The sequence below is a fragment of the Eriocheir sinensis genome, chromosome 4, assembly GCF_024679095.1.
Source record: "Eriocheir sinensis breed Jianghai 21 chromosome 4, ASM2467909v1, whole genome shotgun sequence".
Taxonomy (NCBI): Eukaryota; Metazoa; Arthropoda; class Malacostraca; order Decapoda; family Varunidae; genus Eriocheir; species Eriocheir sinensis.
Window position 1 is genome coordinate 21,742,940 of NC_066512.1, and position 19,478 is coordinate 21,762,417.

At 45.2% G+C, this 19,478-nt stretch overlaps 1 protein-coding gene across 1 annotated transcript; it reads left to right on the top strand.

Moving 5' to 3' along the window:
- The first annotated feature begins 8,636 nt into the window (after positions 1-8,636).
- LOC127009854 (uncharacterized) lies at positions 8,637-14,393 on the top strand. The gene is made up of 2 exons (XM_050883253.1): positions 8,637-10,286; positions 13,794-14,393. Exons 1-2 carry the CDS (start codon positions 8,820-8,822, stop codon positions 14,109-14,111), a joined length of 1,785 nt encoding a protein of 594 aa, XP_050739210.1. The 5' UTR covers positions 8,637-8,819; the 3' UTR covers positions 14,112-14,393.
- Positions 14,394-19,478: the final 5,085 nt, after the last annotated feature.

Genomic DNA, 19,478 nt, shown 5'->3' on the forward strand with positions numbered 1-19,478 from the left:
GGAAGAGAGAGGCAGAATGAGGAGAGTGAATGAGGAGGAGGTGAATGAAGAACAAGGGTAGATAGGAAGAAAGGAGGGAAGTAGAAGCAGGTAGAAAAGTAGAGAAAAGTGGATGTAGTGTGGATGAGTTTGAGGGGGAAAGCGAAACGCAATACGGAAGGGAATTTAGGAACTGGGGAAACATGCAAAGAGGGGGACAGACTTTTTTTTTTTTTTTTTTTTTTACGTCGCGGCCTATAGCGCCGGTAGGCTTTTTACCGGTGGGGCCTGATGGTCGGCCCAAGGCTTCTTCCCGGTGGGTCCTGATGGTCGGCCCAGCCCGTTCTGGCGCAGGCGAGTGTTTATAGTGGCGCCATCTTGCATTGGCTCATGCTGCCCTCCCGGAGCTCATCTTTAATCCTAGAATCTAGAGTCCGGGTTGATAGGTGGTCTTCTGGACAGCATGTGGGTAGTGTTAAGCCACTCGGCGGCGGCTGAAAAATCCCAGCTTGGTGGCACTGGGCGGATATTGAACTCGCGTCCTCCTGAACGCGGTGGTGTTACTCTGTCGATTCAGCCACCGCCTCCCCTGAGGTTGATAAGGAGAGGAAGTTGGGATAGTTGGGATAGAAACATTGATTGGGGATACTGTGAGAAAACGAGGAGCTGAAGAAGATATTTGCAATGGTTTGGAAATTGAGAGAGAGAGAGAGAGGTGTAGGGGGAGCAGAGTGAAGGTTGAGGGAAAGATAAGAAGATACGGGTGTAGGAAATGGAGTGAGATAAGGAAAGAGCTGACGAATAAAGGAAAGAAAGAGAGAGAGGGGAGAAAAGTGGGTGAAAGTGTGCAGGTGGAGAAGGGAGAAGGATGAAAGAAAAGTGGTTAGTGGTGTACAGGTGGAGAGAAACGTAAGAGGGAGGAGAGAAAAGTGGATGGAGGTGTGCAGGTGGAGAGAGAAGAAAGAGAGAGGGGATAAAAATGTGATAGAGAGATAATAAAGAGGGAGAGAAATGTGGGTGGAGATGTGATGGGGAGGATAGTGGGTGGAGATGTTGAGGAGAGAAAAAGACAGAAGGGGAGGAGGAGAGGTGGGTCAGGGAGGGGAGGTGGCGGCGTAGTGGAGAGAAAATAAAAGACAGGTGGGGTGGTGGGGGGGGGAGGGGGAGCGAAGGCATGCTGGTGGAGGCGTAGTGGAGAAAATAAAGGACAGGTGTGGTGGTGGTGGGGGGGGGGGGGGGCGACGAAGGCATGCTGGTGGAGGCGTAGTGGAGAGAAAATAAAGGACAGGTGTGGTCGTGGTGGTGGTGGGGGGGGGGGAGATGCGTGCAGGTGGCGGCATCACTAACACGGCGATTTTAAATTTGTGTTTCTCCTCGCTCGTTCGTAATTAACACCGGCAGCACACCTGAGTCCCCCCCTTCTCTCTCTCTCTCTCTCTCTCTCTCTCTCTCTCTCTCTCTCTTTTCCAACGCCTACTAGTCGTCCACAGGTAAATTCCCACGTGTTTTTATCTTTCTTTTTCCTCTTATTTTTTTTCAAGTTTTTTCTTATGTATTCTTTGTTTTTTTTTCAGGAGTTATCTTCCCCCTTCTTTCTGTATCGCTTTTCTTCCCTTGTCTTTTTTTTCTTGTCGATCATCTTCGTTTGGTGGTGTGTGTGGGGGGGGGGGGTTATGTGTGTGTGTGTGTGTGTGTGTGTGTGTGTGTGTCGCTATTCAATGTCTCATTATCACTAACTTCAACATAGTTTATTTCACTCACGTTCCTTCAAAGTCTGTGGATCATGGATTATACATTTTATTTTATTTTTTTCACTCAAGTAACTTTTTTTTTTTTTTTTTTTTTTGCTCAGACAAATTTTCTGTTGACGCCCAGCAAACGCCAAGATTCATTTTTCAAACTCTTTCCTCATCAACTTTTCTGTAAATTTGCATCGGTTTTAATTGATTTTTTTTTTTGTGAACTTTTTCTTATCATCCATTTATTATTTTTTTTATCATCTCATATAAAGTTATATCACTGCCGAATATTGGATTATTTTTTGGGCGTATTTCTTTGCTAAAAACTAAACATTTTATCCGTTAAATTCACCTTAGGATTAACTTTTTCATCTTCCACCTAACTAAAAAAAATAACTCCTTGAATCATGCATAACACACACACACACACACACACACACACACACACACACTACCCACACCCAACCTCCCCGCCCCCCACCCCTACCCCTACGTAACCCCCCTTTCCCATCCCCCCTTCCACGACCCCCACCCCAACCCCTACATAACCCCCCCTCCCTCCCCCTCCTCCTCCCCCTCCACTCACCTTCCCGGATGCATAAATGATAGATTAAAAGGCAAGACGCGGCTCCAAAAATTACGTTGAGCAGCTGAGGTCAAACCAGTGTTGCGTGGCCTCCTGGCGCTGTCAACACTCCCTCCATAATGCACGGACGAGCCTTTGATGCCGGAGATTAATACTGAAAGCCGAGGAGGAGGAGGAGGAGAAGGAGGAGAAGGAGCTAAATTAGTCGTCTTCCCTGCCAGGTGCATTGGTAATTAGGTCCTTCTCAGGTGTGTGTGTGTGTGTGTGTGTGTATGTGTGTGTGTGTGTGAGAGAGAGAGAGAGAGAGAGAGAGAGAGAGAGAGTAATTTATTCTGTTCCCGCTTTGATGTGACAGTCGTGGCTTTTATTTCTTTCTTTAGTTTAGTTCATAATTTTAACTTTTATTTCTTCTTTTTCATTTCGTTTTCTTTACACGTGATTTTGCGTTTTTTTTTTTTTTTTTTATTTTTATTACCTCCTCTGAAATGACACTTACCTGTGCTTCGAGGACGATAATTATGATCACCTGAGCGACCTTCTCCCTCCTCCTCCTCCTCCTCCTCCACTACCTTTGTCCTGCTTCTTTTTCTCTTGTTTTTCCCCAAGTTTACCTTCTTCGGTACAAAAAGGAAGGTGAGACTTTTTCGAGGCGAAGGGAATGAAATCTTGACTGTGCAGCACATAGTTTTTTCTTTCTTTCTTGCACACCCGAGGAAGGAGAAACCAAAAGAGTGACAACAGAACGAAAGCCCAGATGCTTCGGCAAATCCACCACCACCACCACCAATAACAACAACAACAACAACAACAACAACAACAACAACAACATTACCACCATTATCACCATCATTATCACCAGCACCTTTACCATCACCACCACCACCACCACCACCATTATCACCATCATCATCACCATCACCTTTGCCACCACCACCACCACCACCATCTTCGTATAAATTAAATCTTCTCTGGGCAACATATTTTTTTTCTTTTACACCAGAGAAAGTAGAAAAAAAAGGAAAAAGTCTGAAATAAAAGCTCATATCTACTGCTATACCTAAATGCCTCAAATTCACCACCACCACCACCATCTTCGTATAAATTAAATCTTCTCCAGGCAACATTTTTTTTTCTTTTACACCAGAGAAAGTAGAAAAAAAGGAAAAAGACTGAATTAAAAGCTCATAACTACTGCTTTACATAAATGCCTCAAGTTCACCACCACCACCACCGTCACCACCACCACCACCTTCACCGCCACCTTCACCACCACCACCACCACCTTCACCACCACCACCACCACCTTCACCACCACCACCACCACCTTCACCGCTGTATGTAAGCCACCAATATGTCGGTCACCTCCAGCACTATCTCGCCGCGTGTCTTCGTCTGTCTGTCGCGGATTATCTCGACTTTTTTTTATTCTTGTATCTAATATTAGCATGTTGTTGATCTTGTGTGGTGGCGACCTCGGGCAGTGTCCTCAGAAGAAGAAGAAGAAGAAGAAGAAGAAGAAGAAGAAGAAGAAGAAGAAGAAGAAGATAAGCAGAAGATAAGAAATAAAAGAGGTAGATAAAGTACTAGAATATGAAGAAGAAGAAGAAAAAGAAGAAGAAGAAAAGAAGTAGAGGAGGTAGGAGAAGAGGGAGAAAGAAGAGAAAGAAGAAAAAGAAGAATTGAAGAGAAGTAATTGTACAGGTAGATGAAGCAGATAATGAATAAGGAGAAGACGAAAAAGAAGAAGACAAGAAGAAGACGAAGAAGAAGAACCAGAAAAAGAAGAAGAAGAAATGAAGAGAAGTAACCGTAGTAGAAGAAGCAGAAGAATATGAACAAGAACGAGAAGAATAACTAGAAGAAGAAGAAAGAGGGGGAAGAAAAGTGACAGGAAGGGGCCAGGTTGAAGACAGGAGAGGGGGAGCGCACAACAGTATGTCCAGTGCGGAAGGGAAAGGAAACAGAAAACAAAAGAAGGTTGAGGGCAGGATATATATAGTGAGGGAGAGAAGAAAGTCATTTTTGGAGGCACGAGAACCTGAGGGAGGGAGATGTGATGAAGGTGAAGGGGGAGAGAGAGAAGAGAATGGAGGAATGAAGGAAGGAAAGAGAAGAAAAAAGAGAAGGGAGGCAAGAGAGAAAGAAAAAGAAGGAAGGAAGGAAGGAGATAAGAAATGAAAGAAGGGAGGAAGGAAGATGAAAAAGAATGAAAGGAAAGAAGGAAGAAGGGTAGGAAGGAAGAAAGAAAGAAAGATGGAAGGAAAAATGAAAGAAAGGAGAGAAAGAAGTACGAAATGAGAGAAGAAAGGAAAGAAGGATGGAAAAAAAGAAGGAAATTAAGACGAATGAAGAAGAAAGGCAGGAAGGAAGGAAGGAAAGAAGCACATGAAAAAAAAAAGAAGGAAGGAAGTAAATAAATTAATAAGAAAAAAACAACAAGAAAGAAGGAGGAGAGAAATGTGAAAACGATTGAAAAAGAGGAACAAAATAAAGAAAGAAAGTAAGGAAGGAAGCAAGATAAAGTATGGGAAAGGAAAGAAAGGAAAGGAATTAGAATGGAGATGAGCAGCGAGGGAGGAATAACATAAATGGGAAGAAAAAAAAAAGAAAAAAAATATGAAGCAATAAACGAGAAAGAGGGAGATCGAGAGGAGCAGCGAATTGAAAACAAGGAAAAGGGGAGGAGGGAAAAAACTTATAAAGAAGAAAAAAAGAAGAGAGAAATGACAGGTGAGCGTCTTTCTCATCCCCTTACCTGTCCAAAAGTTAATTACACTCGTTATTAATTCATTACCTGCTGAACACGTGACCTCACCTGCATCATCATCATCATTATTATTATTATTATTATTATTATTATTATTTATTTTGTTTCGAGATCGTGAGTTTGCCGCCTCGTTGAAATACTGAGCAAAAGAGAAAAGTTGAAACACACACACACACACACACACACACACACACACACACACACACACACACACACACACACACACACACACACACACTTGGACACTCGGATACGAAGATAAATTATACGATTCTCATTACTCTTATCTTGTGCTTGGGAGGAGGAGGAGGAGGAGTAGGAGGAGGAGGAGAGTGATTAGAGACGGAAGGAAAGAGAACTAGGAAGCGGGTGGCGTTGGCGGAGGAGGAGGAAGAGGAGGAGGAGGAGGGGAAGATGGTGGAATGACGAAGACGACGACGACGAGGAGGAGGAGGAGGAGGAGGAGGAGGAGGAGGAGTGAGTCTAGGAAGTGAGTTATTAAATATTCAACAGCAAGAGTCTCAAGCCCACCTGAGTCTGGAGTGATGGATGAACCGCTGACGGTCTGGCTGCCCTCACCCACCCCCCACCTCCTCCTCCACCCACCTCCACCTCCTCCTCCACCAGCATCTTCTACCGCCACCCACTTGATACCTTCCACGCACATCTGTCCACACTCTCAAAGTTTCACCCATACATTCATATCCTCCTCCACTCACATTATAATCCACCCATACTCACATCTCCACCCATTTCTGTACTCCACTCACATCGAAACCTTCACTCGTGGCTTCATACCATCATCCACCCCACTTCTCCACCCACACCTATCATCCACCCATATCCACATTTTCACCCATTAATGTCCTCCACTCGTACTGTCCATGCTCTCATCCACCTTCACACTTCCACCCTCAGTCTCTCCTTCTTCCACTCATGCCTCCACCTCCACCTCTCCCCACACTCACACTCCACCTGAATCATCATCCACACCTTCCCATCCACCACCTTCCACTCATCCACGCACCACTTCTCATTCACCAAACACCCGTACCTTCCACATGCTCCAGGGCCAATGTGACGGAGATGAACACCGAGGCAACGCGTAGCTATAGTGTATGTCCCTTAATTTGACCTTTACTCATACTTATAACCACTTGTCTCTTCTTCGTTCTCCTTCTCTACTTTAATTCTCTTTCTTTGTTCTCTCTAGTTCCTCTTCCTCCTCCTCCTTCTCCTTCAATTCCTCTACCTCCTTTTCCTCACTAATTCTCTTTCTGTTTCATCTTGCTAGTCCTCCTCCTTCTCCTTCATCCTCTATTTCCTTTGCCTCTTCCATTCTCTTCTAATTCCTCTTGCTCGTCCTCCTTTTCCACTGCCTCTTCTTCCTTTTCCTCCTTTATTTTTTTCTATTTCTTCTTCCTCTACTCCTTTCTATATGCACTTTCTATTTCCTTTTGCTCCTCCTCCTCCTCCTCCTCCTCCATTTTCTCTACTTCCCTCTTCTCCTTTATTCCCTTTCTACTTTCTCTTGCTCCTCCTCCTCCTCCTCCATTTTCTCTACTTCCCTCTTCTCCTTTATTCCCTTTCTACTTTCTCTTGCTCCTCCTCCATTTTCTCTACTTCCCTCTTCTCCTTTATTTCCTTCCTATTTTCTCTTGCTTATCCTCCTTTATCAATTTCCCTTCATCCTTCTTCCCCTCCTTCCCATTCCATATTATACCTTCATATCAGTCTCGTAACATACCTTCCCTCCTCTCACCTGTACACGCTGCCACCCAATTACACTCACCTGTTGTAATATTGTTCGCACTTAAATACCTTATCTCCCAAATCTACCTCCACGCCCCCCCCTCACCCCATACCACCACCCCAGCACACCTTGATAATCTTCTTTTACTACCTGGGCCGCCCGTAGGAGAGAGGGACAGGTAGGCAGCCGGATTACAGGTGTTCGATAACCTTCTGCCGCTCAATATAGAGACGCGGGTATCGATCGAGGGCCGCGGGTCTCCTCTTATCGCCCTCATTACACAAAATACGCCTTATTAGTTTCGATAAGGGTCAGGTACAGGACAGGTAGTGCCGCGGTGGCCTTCAGGTGCTGGGGCACAGGAGAGGGTGGAGGAGGAGGAGGGAGAGGAGAGGAGGAGGAGAAATAGTGTTATGGTCCTGTGATGATTGATGTGTCCTCCATATCTTCATTTTCTTCTTCGTCTTTGATTGTATATTTGTCTTTTTTTTTCTCTTTATCCCCTTCAATTTATCCTCCTTTCTCCTTTGTGTCTTGTTCTGGTGTTATGGTCCTGTGATGATTGATGTGTGTTCTCCATATCTTCATTTTTCCTTCCTCGTCTTTTCTTCATATCGACTCCAACTTGAGCCTTTAGGCGGGGCTCAGGGAGACCGCGCTTCTACCACATCAGCAGGGAAGTATATATGATTTTTCTGAGTCAAGACGTATGGTAACTTTTTTGTGATTTTGTTCGGTTAGGTTAAGTTTGGGGTATCTTCAAACACATGATAGCCAGTAAATTTGCTGATTCAAGACCTTTAGTAGCTGTTTGGGGTTTTGTTAGGTTAGGTTAGGATTTAGGTTATCTTCAAACACATGATAGCCAGAAACGTACAAAGACAAAGAATGCCCTCTCTCAGTCTGCAGGGAAGCATATATGATTTTTCGAAGTCAAGACGTATGATAACGTTTTGTGATTTTGTTAAGTTCGGTTAAGTTTTATGGTATCTTCAAACATGATAGCCAGCACCTTATGGTATAAATCAACAAATAATGACCTCACTTTGGTGTATAGAGTCTCATTAGTAGGAAACCCAATGTAAATTTCCTGATTCAAGACCTATGGTAGCTGTTTGTGGTTTTGTTAGGTTAGGTTAGGATTTAAGTTATCTTCAAACACATGATAGGCAGCAACGTACGGTATAAATCAACAAAGAATGACCTCACTTTGTTGTATAGAAAGTCTAATTAGTAAAGAAGCATATATGAATTTTCTGAGGCTATACCTATAATAATTGTTCGGTGTTTTGTTAGGTTAGGTTAGGTTAAGTTTAGTGTATCTTAAAACACATGATAGCCAGCACCTTATGGTATAAATCAGCAAAGAATGACCTCACTTTGCTATATAGGAAGTCTCATTAGTAAGAAACCATAAGTAAATTTGCTGATTCAAGACTTATAGTAGCTGTTTGGGGTTTTGTTAGGTTAGGTTAGGATTTAGGTTATCTTCAAACACAACGATATAAATCAACAAAAAATGACCTCATTTTGTTGTATAGAAAGTCTAATTAGTAAGGAAGCATTTATTAATTTTTTTGAGGCTATACCTATAATAATTGTTCGGTGTTTTGTTAGGTTAGGTTAGGTTAAGTTTAGTGTATCTTAAAACACATGATAGCCAGCACCTTATGGTATAAATCAGCAAAGAATGACCTCACTTTGCTATATAGGAAGTCTCATTAGTAAGGAAGCATAATTGAATTTTCTGGGTCAAAACGTAGAGTAGCTATCTGAAGATTTGTTTTGTTAGGTCAGGTTAACCGGAGGGCGGCATGTGCCTCAATAGGCGTCACTTAAAGTGTCCTGTCAGCGCCACCACCGGGCTGAGGGACATTCACTAACAGCCAGTGGTCGGTGGAGCCAAGACAGCACACCACGAGGAGAAACCATCCCAGAAGAGTTCAACGTTGGTAACCTGAACGTTCCTGCTAAACAGTGTTCATTAACATTAAAATGACTCAGCAAAAACAAAAGAAGAAGGCGAGGTGCTGGGGGTGCTTCGACTGGCTCTTCGCCAGGCGGGCCCACCACAGCCCCTCCGAGGACTTCGACTCCACCGTCGAGGAAATGAAAAACGCGGGTGCCCAGGACGATGCAGGCGAACAGGGACAAGGGTCCCTGGACCTGGTCTGCCTGAAGAACGCTGCTCAGCCTCTCGCTGTGGTGGAGGAGGAACTCCCCTCCGACACCCGGGACGCTGATGGGGAGGTGGGAAAGGGAGAAATGGAGACCAATTGCAAGAGGCCTCAAACTCTCGTCATCACTATCCACATGGTGAAGAGAGAACGGGTCAGCAAACCCGTGGACGAAACAACAGTCGCAGATAAAGACTGGACGCCAAAGGAGAGCCGTGGCAGGCGGCCTCAAACTCTCGTCATCACTATCCACATGGTCAAGAGAGAAAGGGTCAGCAAGCCAGTGGACGAAACAACAGTCGCTGCAAAAGACTGGACGCCAAAGGAGAGCCATGGCAAGAGGGTTGAAACGCTGATAATTACTCTGCACATGGTCAAGCGAGAAAAGATAAAGGAAGTATGCGAGGAGCTCCCCTCCGAGCATCAAGACACTGCTGGGGACGCTCAGCCAGACGAGGGGGTGAAGGAGGAACTCTCCTTCGAGCAGGAGCAAGGGGTTGTTAGTGAGGCCGTTACCGAGCCACCAGAAAAGACGCCCCTCAAGAGCTGCTTCAAAAAGAAGGACGCACCTCCAAACCCCGCCGAGAAAATTGTCAGGTTCAACTTCCAAAACCTGAACACTTTCGTCAAAGATCGGGAACTGTACTGTGGCTACGACTACTTCAAGTACGGCTTCCCTCTCTCCATGATTCGTTCTGAGCTACAAAAGCGAAAAGAAAAAACAGTGAAGCCACAGGAAGAGGCAGCAAAGGAAGCAGTAAACAAACTGCCAGAGCCTCAGCAAACAGTAACAGAGAAGGCAACACATATACACAACAAAAACACTGAGCCACAACATCTCACAGGGATCCTCAAGAAAGGAAAGACGGCCAGCGCCGCTCATAAATGTCTGCGCTTTAACTTCCAAAACCTGAACACTTTCGTCAAGGATCGTGAGCTGTACTGTGGCTACGACTACTTCAAGTATGGCTTCCCTCTCTCCAGCATTCGCTCTGAGCTGCAAGAGCTAAAAGAAACAACCGTGAAGCCACAGGAACGGCCAGTAAAGGACGCAGTAAACAAACATCACACATTACAGGAGCAGACAGTTAGAGAAACTTGCTGTACACCAATGAATGCCACAGTTGACGGGACGTCTCCTAAGGGTATCCTTAAGAAAGAAAAGATGCCACGGTCCACCTGTCCAAAACACGTGCGCTTCAACCTTGGTAACCTCCGCGCCCCCGTGAAGGAACGTGAGCTGTACCGTGGCCACGACTACTTCAGATACGCCACGCCGCTCCAGGTCACTCAGGCTCCCAACTGTACCCCGAGGCCTCACCACCAGCCCGTTAGATCCGCCTCTAACTCGCTGCGTGGCGCACCTCAACAGCTCGGGAGGCCGACGACACAGCGGAACGACTCCTTCCAGCAAAACAGTGGCCGGAGTGCTGCACACAACTACACCAACAACCGCCACTCACAGCACCGCCATCACAACTCCAGCAGCTACGTCTCGCCCAGATACGAAACGAGGTATTATTCCGAAGGACAGGCACATCCAGGCACCTACTCCCGCAGCAGAAGTCGTGTCAAGAGAGGCGCCAAGCCGAGTGGCGGTGATGCTCAGTGTGCACAGGGCGAGTACACAGCGTCGTGATCAAACGCACATGCTACATTCCGGGTGCATTTCTCAATACCCGCTGAACAGTAACTGTCGTTGATTGGTGATAACAGTGACAAACACACTGCCCGGAATGGCTCGCCAGCTGACTAAAATCACCATGCAGAGGAACACATCCCATGGAACGGTGCCACTTCTACGGAACAAATTGTTCAAGAGTGTCGCATCTGTGGGGAGTGGCTCGATGCGTGTGTGTGCTTACATTTCTTATCTTATATTTCAAATGAAAAAATAGAAAATATTGTCTTACAAAAAACTTAGGCAGGGATAGCAGGGTCGTGTTGTTCTTCAGAACAAGAAACGTTATGTAAGGAGTTGTCTAAACGACCACCTTAGCAAGACTGTGTAATCTCTCTCTCTCTCTATCTATCTATCTATCTATCTATCTTCCTATCTATCTTCAAACCCCTAATATTCGTAAGCGACAGCTTATGGCACAAAATGACAAAGAATACCCTCTCTCAGTCTGCAGGAAAGCATATATGATTTTTCGAAGTCAAGACGTATGGTAACGTTTTGTGATTTTGTTAAGTTCGGTTAAGTTTTATGGTATCTTCAAACATGAGAGCCAGCACCTTATGGTGCGTGTGTGTGCTTACATTTCTTATCTTATATTTCAAATGAAAAAATAGAAAATATTGTCTTACAAAAAACTTAGGCAGAGATAGCAGGGTCGTGTTGTTATTCAGAACAAGAAACATTATGTAAGGAGTTGTCTAAACGACCACCTTAGCAAGACTGTGTAATCTCTCTCTCTCTCTCTCTCTCTCTCTCTCTCTCTCTCTCTCTCTCTCTCTCTCTCTCTCTCTCTCTCTCTCTCTCTCTCTCTCTCTCTCTCTCTCTCTCTCTCTCTCTCTCTCTCTCTCTCTAATACTCGTAGGCGACAGCTTATGGCACAAATACAAAGAATGCCCTCTCTCAGTCAGCAGGGAAGCATATATGATTTTTCTGAGTCAAGACGTATGGTAACGTTTTGTGATTTTGTTAAGTTAGGTTAAGTTTTATGGTATCTTCAAACATGATAGCCAGCACCTTATGGTATAAATCAACAAATAATGACCTCACTTTGGTGTATAGAGTCTCATTAGTAAGGAAGAATATGTAAATTTGCTGATTCAAGACCTTTAGTAGCTGTTTGGGGTTTTGTTAGGTTAGGTTAGGATTTAGGTTATCTTCAAACACTTGATAGCCAGAAACGTACGATATAAATCAACAAAGATCGAGCTCTGTTGTATAGAAAGTCTAATTAGTCTAGACTTATAGTAATTGTTCGGTGTTTTGTTAGGTTAGGTTAGGTTAAGTTTAGTGTATCTTAAAACACATGATAGCCAGCACCTTATGGTATAAATCAGCAAAGAATGACCTCACTTTGCTATATAGGAAGTCTCATTAGTAAGGAAGCATAATTGAATTTTCTGGGTCAAAACGTAGAGTAGCTATCTGAAGATTTGTTTTGTTAGGTCAGGTTAACCGGAGGGCGGCATGTGCCTCAATAGGCGTCACTTAAAGTGTCCTGTCAGCGCCACCACCGGGCTGAGGGACATTCACTAACAGCCAGTGGTCGGTGGAGCCAAGACAGCACACCACGAGGAGAAACCATCCCAGAAGAGTTCAACGTTGGTAACCTGAACGTTCCTGCTAAACAGTGTTCATTAACATTAAAATGACTCAGCAAAAACAAAAGAAGAAGGCGAGGTGCTGGGGGTGCTTCGACTGGCTCTTCGCCAGGCGGGCCCACCACAGCCCCTCCGAGGACTTCGACTCCACCGTCGAGGAAATGAAAAACGCGGGTGCCCAGGACGATGCAGGCGAACAGGGACAAGGGTCCCTGGACCTGGTCTGCCTGAAGAACGCTGCTCAGCCTCTCGCTGTGGTGGAGGAGGAACTCCCCTCCGACACCCGGGACGCTGATGGGGAGGTGGGAAAGGGAGAAATGGAGACCAATTGCAAGAGGCCTCAAACTCTCGTCATCACTATCCACATGGTGAAGAGAGAACGGGTCAGCAAACCCGTGGACGAAACAACAGTCGCAGATAAAGACTGGACGCCAAAGGAGAGCCGTGGCAGGCGGCCTCAAACTCTCGTCATCACTATCCACATGGTCAAGAGAGAAAGGGTCAGCAAGCCAGTGGACGAAACAACAGTCGCTGCAAAAGACTGGACGCCAAAGGAGAGCCATGGCAAGAGGGTTGAAACGCTGATAATTACTCTGCACATGGTCAAGCGAGAAAAGATAAAGGAAGTATGCGAGGAGCTCCCCTCCGAGCATCAAGACACTGCTGGGGACGCTCAGCCAGACGAGGGGGTGAAGGAGGAACTCTCCTTCGAGCAGGAGCAAGGGTTGTTAGTGAGGCCGTTTCCGAGCCACAAGAAAAGACGCCCCTCAAGAGCTGCTTCAAAAAGAAGGACGCACCTCCAAACCCCGCCGAGAAAATTGTCAGGTTCAACTTCCAAAACCTGAACACTTTCGTCAAAGATCGGGAACTGTACTGTGGCTACGACTACTTCAAGTACGGCTTCCCTCTCTCCATGATTCGTTCTGAGCTACAAAAGCGAAAAGAAAAAACAGTGAAGCCACAGGAAGAGGCAGCAAAGGAAGCAGTAAACAAACTGCCAGAGCCTCAGCAAACAGTAACAGAGAAGGCAACACATATACACAACAAAAACACTGAGCCACAACATCTCACAGGGATCCTCAAGAAAGGAAAGACGGCCAGCGCCGCTCATAAATGTCTGCGCTTTAACTTCCAAAACCTGAACACTTTCGTCAAGGATCGTGAGCTGTACTGTGGCTACGACTACTTCAAGTATGGCTTCCCTCTCTCCAGCATTCGCTCTGAGCTGCAAGAGCTAAAAGAAACAACCGTGAAGCCACAGGAAAGGCCAGTAAAGGACGCAGTAAACAAACATCACACATTACAGGAGCAGACAGTTAGAGAAACTTGCTGTACACCAATGAATGCCACTGTTGACGGGACGTCTCCTAAGGGTATCCTTAAGAAAGAAAAGATGCCACGGTCCACCTGTCCAAAACACGTGCGCTTCAAACTGGTTAACCTCCGCGCACCCGTGAAGGAACGTGAGCTGTACCGTGGCCACGTCTACTTCAGATACGCCACGCCGCTCCAGGTCACTCAGGCTCCCAACTGTACCCCGAGGCCTCACCACCAGCCCGTTAGATCCGCCTCTAACTCGCTGCGTGGCGCACCTCGGCAGCTCGGGAGGCCGACGACACAGCGGAGGAACGACTCCTTCCAGCAAAACAGTGGCCGGAGTGCTGCACAACTACACCAACAACCGCCACTCACAGCACCGCCATCACAACTCCAGCAGCTACGTCTCGCCCAGATACGAAACGAGGTATTATTCCGAAGGACAGGCACATCCAGGCACCTACTCCCGCAGCAGAAGTCGTGTCAAGAGAGGCGCCAAGCCGAGTGGCGGTGATGCTCAGTGTGCACAGGGCGAGTACACAGCGTCGTGATCAAACTCACATGCTACATTCCGGGTGCATTGCTCAATACCCGCTGAACAGTAACTGTCGTTGATTGGTGATAACAATGACAAACACACTGCCCGGAATGGCTCGCCAGCTGACTAAAATCACCATGCAGAGGAACACATCCCATGGAACGGTGCCACTTCTACGGAACAAATTGTTCAAGAGTGTCGCATCTGTGGGGAGTGGCCCGATGCGTGTGTGTGCTTACATTTCTTATCTTATATTTCAAATGAAAAAATAGAAAATATTGTCTTACAAAAAACTTAGGCAGGGATAGCAGGGTCGTGTTGTTCTTCAGAACAAGAAACGTTATGTAAGGAGTTGTCTAAACGACCACCTTAGCAAGACTGTGTAATCTCTCTCTCTCTCTCTCTCTCTCTCTCTCTCTTATTTAAGTAATATATAATCTCTTTTGCTTGGCTATGCAAAACGTGAGTCTTCCACGGTTATGGAAGGGTGAATGGTGTGGCCTGGCACTTGTTGCCAAGGTTCCTCATGTGGCAACGTCGTGTGAGCCACGTTGCCAAGTGAAACGGAAGGTTTACAAAGTCGTTGATTTACCTTGAAATCCCAAGCAATTCATAACACCATGCAGCCGTATTATGAATGTATGTATATATATATATATATATATATATATATATATATATATATATATATATATATATATATATATATATATATATATATATATATATTGGATTAATAGATAACGTACAGACTAACAGTGAGACAGATCACCATGCGCAGGTCATCGCTAGATGTGTAAACAATGGGGGGTTCCCTGGGCCATGCCACAGGGCTTAAGTTAGAGTCGATAGACTTTATTTCTCTTTTTTCCACTTTATCCTCTTCACTGGTTCCTAATTTAATTTTTGTCTTGTTCCCGTCTTTCATTTTCTTTTTCGACTTACCTTTTTCCAATAACTCTATCATATCTTTTTTAGTTCGTCTTGTTCGTGTCTTTCATTTTCTTTACTTATTTCTTATTGTCCTCAGTGACACTCTGGCTCAGTTGGCAGAACTCTCGTCTACCGTCCCTGGTGATACAAGTTCGGTCCCCACCTTCAGCCAACCCTCACTCACTCCATCTAACTTACTCTTTTGACATTCGAAACTTGTGGTTTTGCCGTACATGGTCCTTACTGCCTCGCTCCTCTGTACGGTAATAAATGATATAAGAAAATTCTACTGGATAATTATAGTTCGTCGTCACCGTATATTTCTTCATTCTCCTTTTCTTTATACTTTTTTTTTCATTCTCCTTTTCTTTTTTTTCTTTTTTTAATTTCTTCTTCTGCCTCTTCTTTCTTTTTTGTTTTTCCTCTGTCTCTGTTTTCTTTTCTTCTTCTTCCTCTTCCTCTTCCTCTTCTTCTTCTTCTTCTTTCTTCATCTTCTTTTTCTTCTTCTTTCTTCATCTTCTTTTTCTTCTTTTTTCTTCATCATCTTCCTCCCCTTTTTCTTAATTTGTTCGTCGTCGTCGTTACCATCTTCTTTTTTTTCTTCTGCTCCTTCTTCCTCTTCTGCCTATTCTTTCTTCTTCTTCCCCCTTTTTCTTAGTCTGTTGTCGTCTGCGTCATCACCATATCCCCACAAGCTTAGACGAGGAGGCTTTCATACGAAGTAAACTGCGGGAAAGAATCGGTGAGGGGTAGCGGTGTGCGGCCCTCCCAAAATTATTCTGTGCGTGTTTCTTTCCTGGTAAAGTTCACGAGTATTGATTGAAAAGAAAAAATAATCGTAAACTATTGGTAGGAGAAATGAGAGAGAGAGAGAGAGAGAGAGAGAGAGAGAGAGAGAGAGAGAGAGAGAGAGAGAGAGAATCATTATAAAGTAAGTGCAAGAAAAAAAGGAAAAAAAGAAAACAGTTAAAAAGAGAGATATAAGGAAATGAAGATAGATAATGGAAAGGGAAATGAAGGAAGGAAGGAGGGAAGAGAAGAAGTAGAGAGAGAGAGAGAGAGAGAGAGAGAGAGAGAGAGAGAGAGAGAGAGAGAGAGAGAGAGAGAGAGAGAGAGAGAGAGAGAGAGATTATTATTATTATCATCAACCGTGTCCCTCCAGGTAGTAAATGGATAGGTCACACAAACAGACGTAAGGTAATTTAATCTCGATAAGGAAGTAGACGAAGATTATGATAACGGGGAAAGCAAATAAGACAAGGAACGGAGGAGGAAGTAAGGGAGGAGGGAAGGAGGGAGGGAAAGGGAGACAGAGCAGGGAGGGAGGAGGTTAAGGGAGATGGAGAAGGGAGATAGAGAGGCATGTGTGATTGGTGGTCGTAAGGATATAGGTACACAGACGGCTGATAAGGTACAGAAACACGAGAGACAGAGAGATAAGGGATGAAGGTATATGGAGATTGACTCAAAGGAGGGACGGAAGGCAGAGAGGGATGGAGAGGTGGAGGTGTATTGGAATAGAGGATGAGGAAGGATAGAGACGAGACAGAGACAGGCATTGAGGAACGGAGAGAGAAGGAGGAGGATTGACGGATAAATGAAGGCACAGAAGGAGACTGCAAACACCAATGAACTGAGGCATGGATGTTAGAGGATGAGGAAGGATAGAGATGAGACAGACACTGAGGCATTGAGGAACGGAGAGAGAAGGAGGAGGATTGACGGATAAATGAAGGCACAGAAGGAGACTGCAAACACCAATGAACTGAGGCATGGATGATAGAGGATGAGGAAGGATAGAGATGAGACAGACACTGAGGCATTGAGGAACGGAGAGAGAAGGAGGAGGATTGACGGATAAATGAAGGCACAGAAGAAGACAGGCAAAGACCAATGAACTGAGGCATGGATGTTAGAGGATGAGGAAGGATAGAGACGAGACAGAGACAGGCATTGAACGGAGAGAGAAGGAGGAGGATTGACGGATAAATGAAGGCACAGAAGAAGACAGGCAAAGACCAATGAACTGAGGCATGGATGTTAGAGGATGAGGAAGGATAGAGACGAGACAGAGACAAGCATTGAGGAACGGAGAGAGAAGGAGGAGGATTGACGGATAAATGAAGGCGCAGAAGGAGACAGGCAAAGACCAATGAACTGAGGCATGGATGTTAGAGGATGAGGAAGGATAGAGACGAGACAGAGACGGAGGCATTGAGGAACGGAGAGAGAAGGAGGAGGATTGACGGATAAATGAAGGCGCAGAAGGAGACATGCAAAGACCAATTAACTGAGGCATTGGTCACACAAACAGACGTAAGGTAATTTAATTTCGATAAGGAAGTAGACGAAGATTATGATAACGATGAAAGCAAATAAGACAAGGAACGGAGGAGGAAGTAAGGGAGGAGGGAATAATTGAAAAAGGAAAGCTGATGAAGAAGGGAATGAAAAGGAAATTATAAAAGTACAAGGAAACAGATATAAAGCTGAAAATAATAGGCAAGCAAAGAGTAACTAGAAGGACAAACAAGTAAACAGATAAATCACTCGTAAACAAAGAAAACAAAGGAAGAATACTAATAAATAAAACATATAAAAAAAATTAAAAGGGATAAAGAAACATACACAGCGCATAAACGAAAAAGAAAACGGGAAGAACTAATAGATGATAGACGTAAGCAAAGAGTAAAAAGGACAAGGAAACAGATAAACAGGGAATAAGCGAAGATGAAAATGTGGGAAATATATTAGATTGTAGAAGGTCAGCAGATGAAGACAAGGAGAAGAGGGAGGAGGCAAAAGTGAATAGAAAAGGAGGGGAAAGAAAATAAGAGGAAGGAGACACTGTAAACAAAGGGAGGGAAAGAGAAGAGGAATGGAGGCAAAAGTGAATAGAAAAGGAGGGGAAAGAAAAGGGAGGAGACAAAGTAAACAAAGGGAGGGAAAGAGAAGAGGAATGGAGTCAAAAGTGAATAGAAAAGGAGAGGAAAGAGAAGAAGAGGGAGGAGACAAAGTGAACAAAGGGAGGGAAAGAGAAGAGGGAGAGAGGCAAAAGTGAATAGAAAAGTAGGGGAAAGAGAATAAGAGGAAGGAGACACTGTAAACAAAGGGAGGGAAAGAGAAGAGGAATGGAGGCAAAAGTGAATAGAAAAGGAGGGAAAAGAGAAGAAGAGGGAGGAGACACTGCAAACGAAGGGAGGGAAAGAGAAGAGGGAGAGAGGCAAAAAGGAATAAAAGAGGGCAGGGGCAAAGAGAAAAGGGAGGAGACAAAACTGAAGAAAAGAGGGAAGAGGCAAATAGAAGAAGAAGGATGGAGGCAAAAGTGAATAAAACAGGAAAGAGGCAAAAAGAAGAAGAGGGAGGAGGCAAAGGTGAACAGACGAAGGGCGGCTCGCGGGCCCGGAGACTGTGAGTGAGGAGGGAGCGTCCCGTGATTGGCCGCCTCGCCCTCCTCGCCAGCCAATCAGCGTCGAGGCCGTAACGAGGCAGCAAACTGGGCCATCAGGGAGGACGTGTGTTTGTTGTTGTTGTGTGTGTGTGTGTGTGTGTGTGTGTGTGTGTGTGTGTGTGTGTGTGTGTGTGTGTGTGTGTGTGTAATTTTTCTTCCTTCATTCCTTTTGTTCCGTGTTCTGCCTTTCGGTTTCATATGCTGGTTTCTTTTCATATTTGTTTTTCTTTTCTTTTTAGTTTCGTTTGCGTATCTTATCCCCTTTAATCTCTCTCTCTCTCGGTCTCTGTGTGTGTGTGTGTGTGTGTGTGTGTGTGTGTGTGTGTGTGTGTGTGTGTGTGTGTGTGTGTGTGTGTGTGTGTGTGTGTGTGAATCTATTTTCGTCTTCCCTTGTGCTACCCCTCGCCTCTCCTAACCCTTTTTCTCTCTCCTCTCTCCTTCCCCTTCTCTCCCCTTCCCTTCTCTCCCCTTCCCTTCTCTCCCCTCCCCTTCTCTTCCCTCATCGCTCCATAACATTCATTAGTCAACGTCCGCAAAACACTTCAAATATTTGTTGATTCCTCTTCATCAGTGTTGGTATCGATGAATGACGCCTCCCTCCCTTCCCTTCCCTTCCCTTCCCTTCCCTTCCATCCCTTCCCTTCTCTTAGCTTCTTTTCCCTTCCTTTCCCTTCCTTGTCCCACCCTTCCCTTCCCTTTCCTTCTTTTCCTTTTCCTCCCCTTCCCTTCCCTTTCCTTCCCTTCCCTTCCCTTTCCTTCCCATATCTTCCCTTCTCTTCCCCTCCCTTCCGTTCCCTGCCTTGCCCCTTCCTTCCCTTTCCTTCCCTTCCATCCCTTCCCTGCTCTTCGCTTCGCTTCTTTTCCCTTCCCTTCCGTGCCCTGTCCTGCCCTTTCCTTCCCTTCCCTTCCCTTCCCTTCCCTGCCCTTCCCTTCCCTTCCCTTCCCTTCCCTTCCATCCC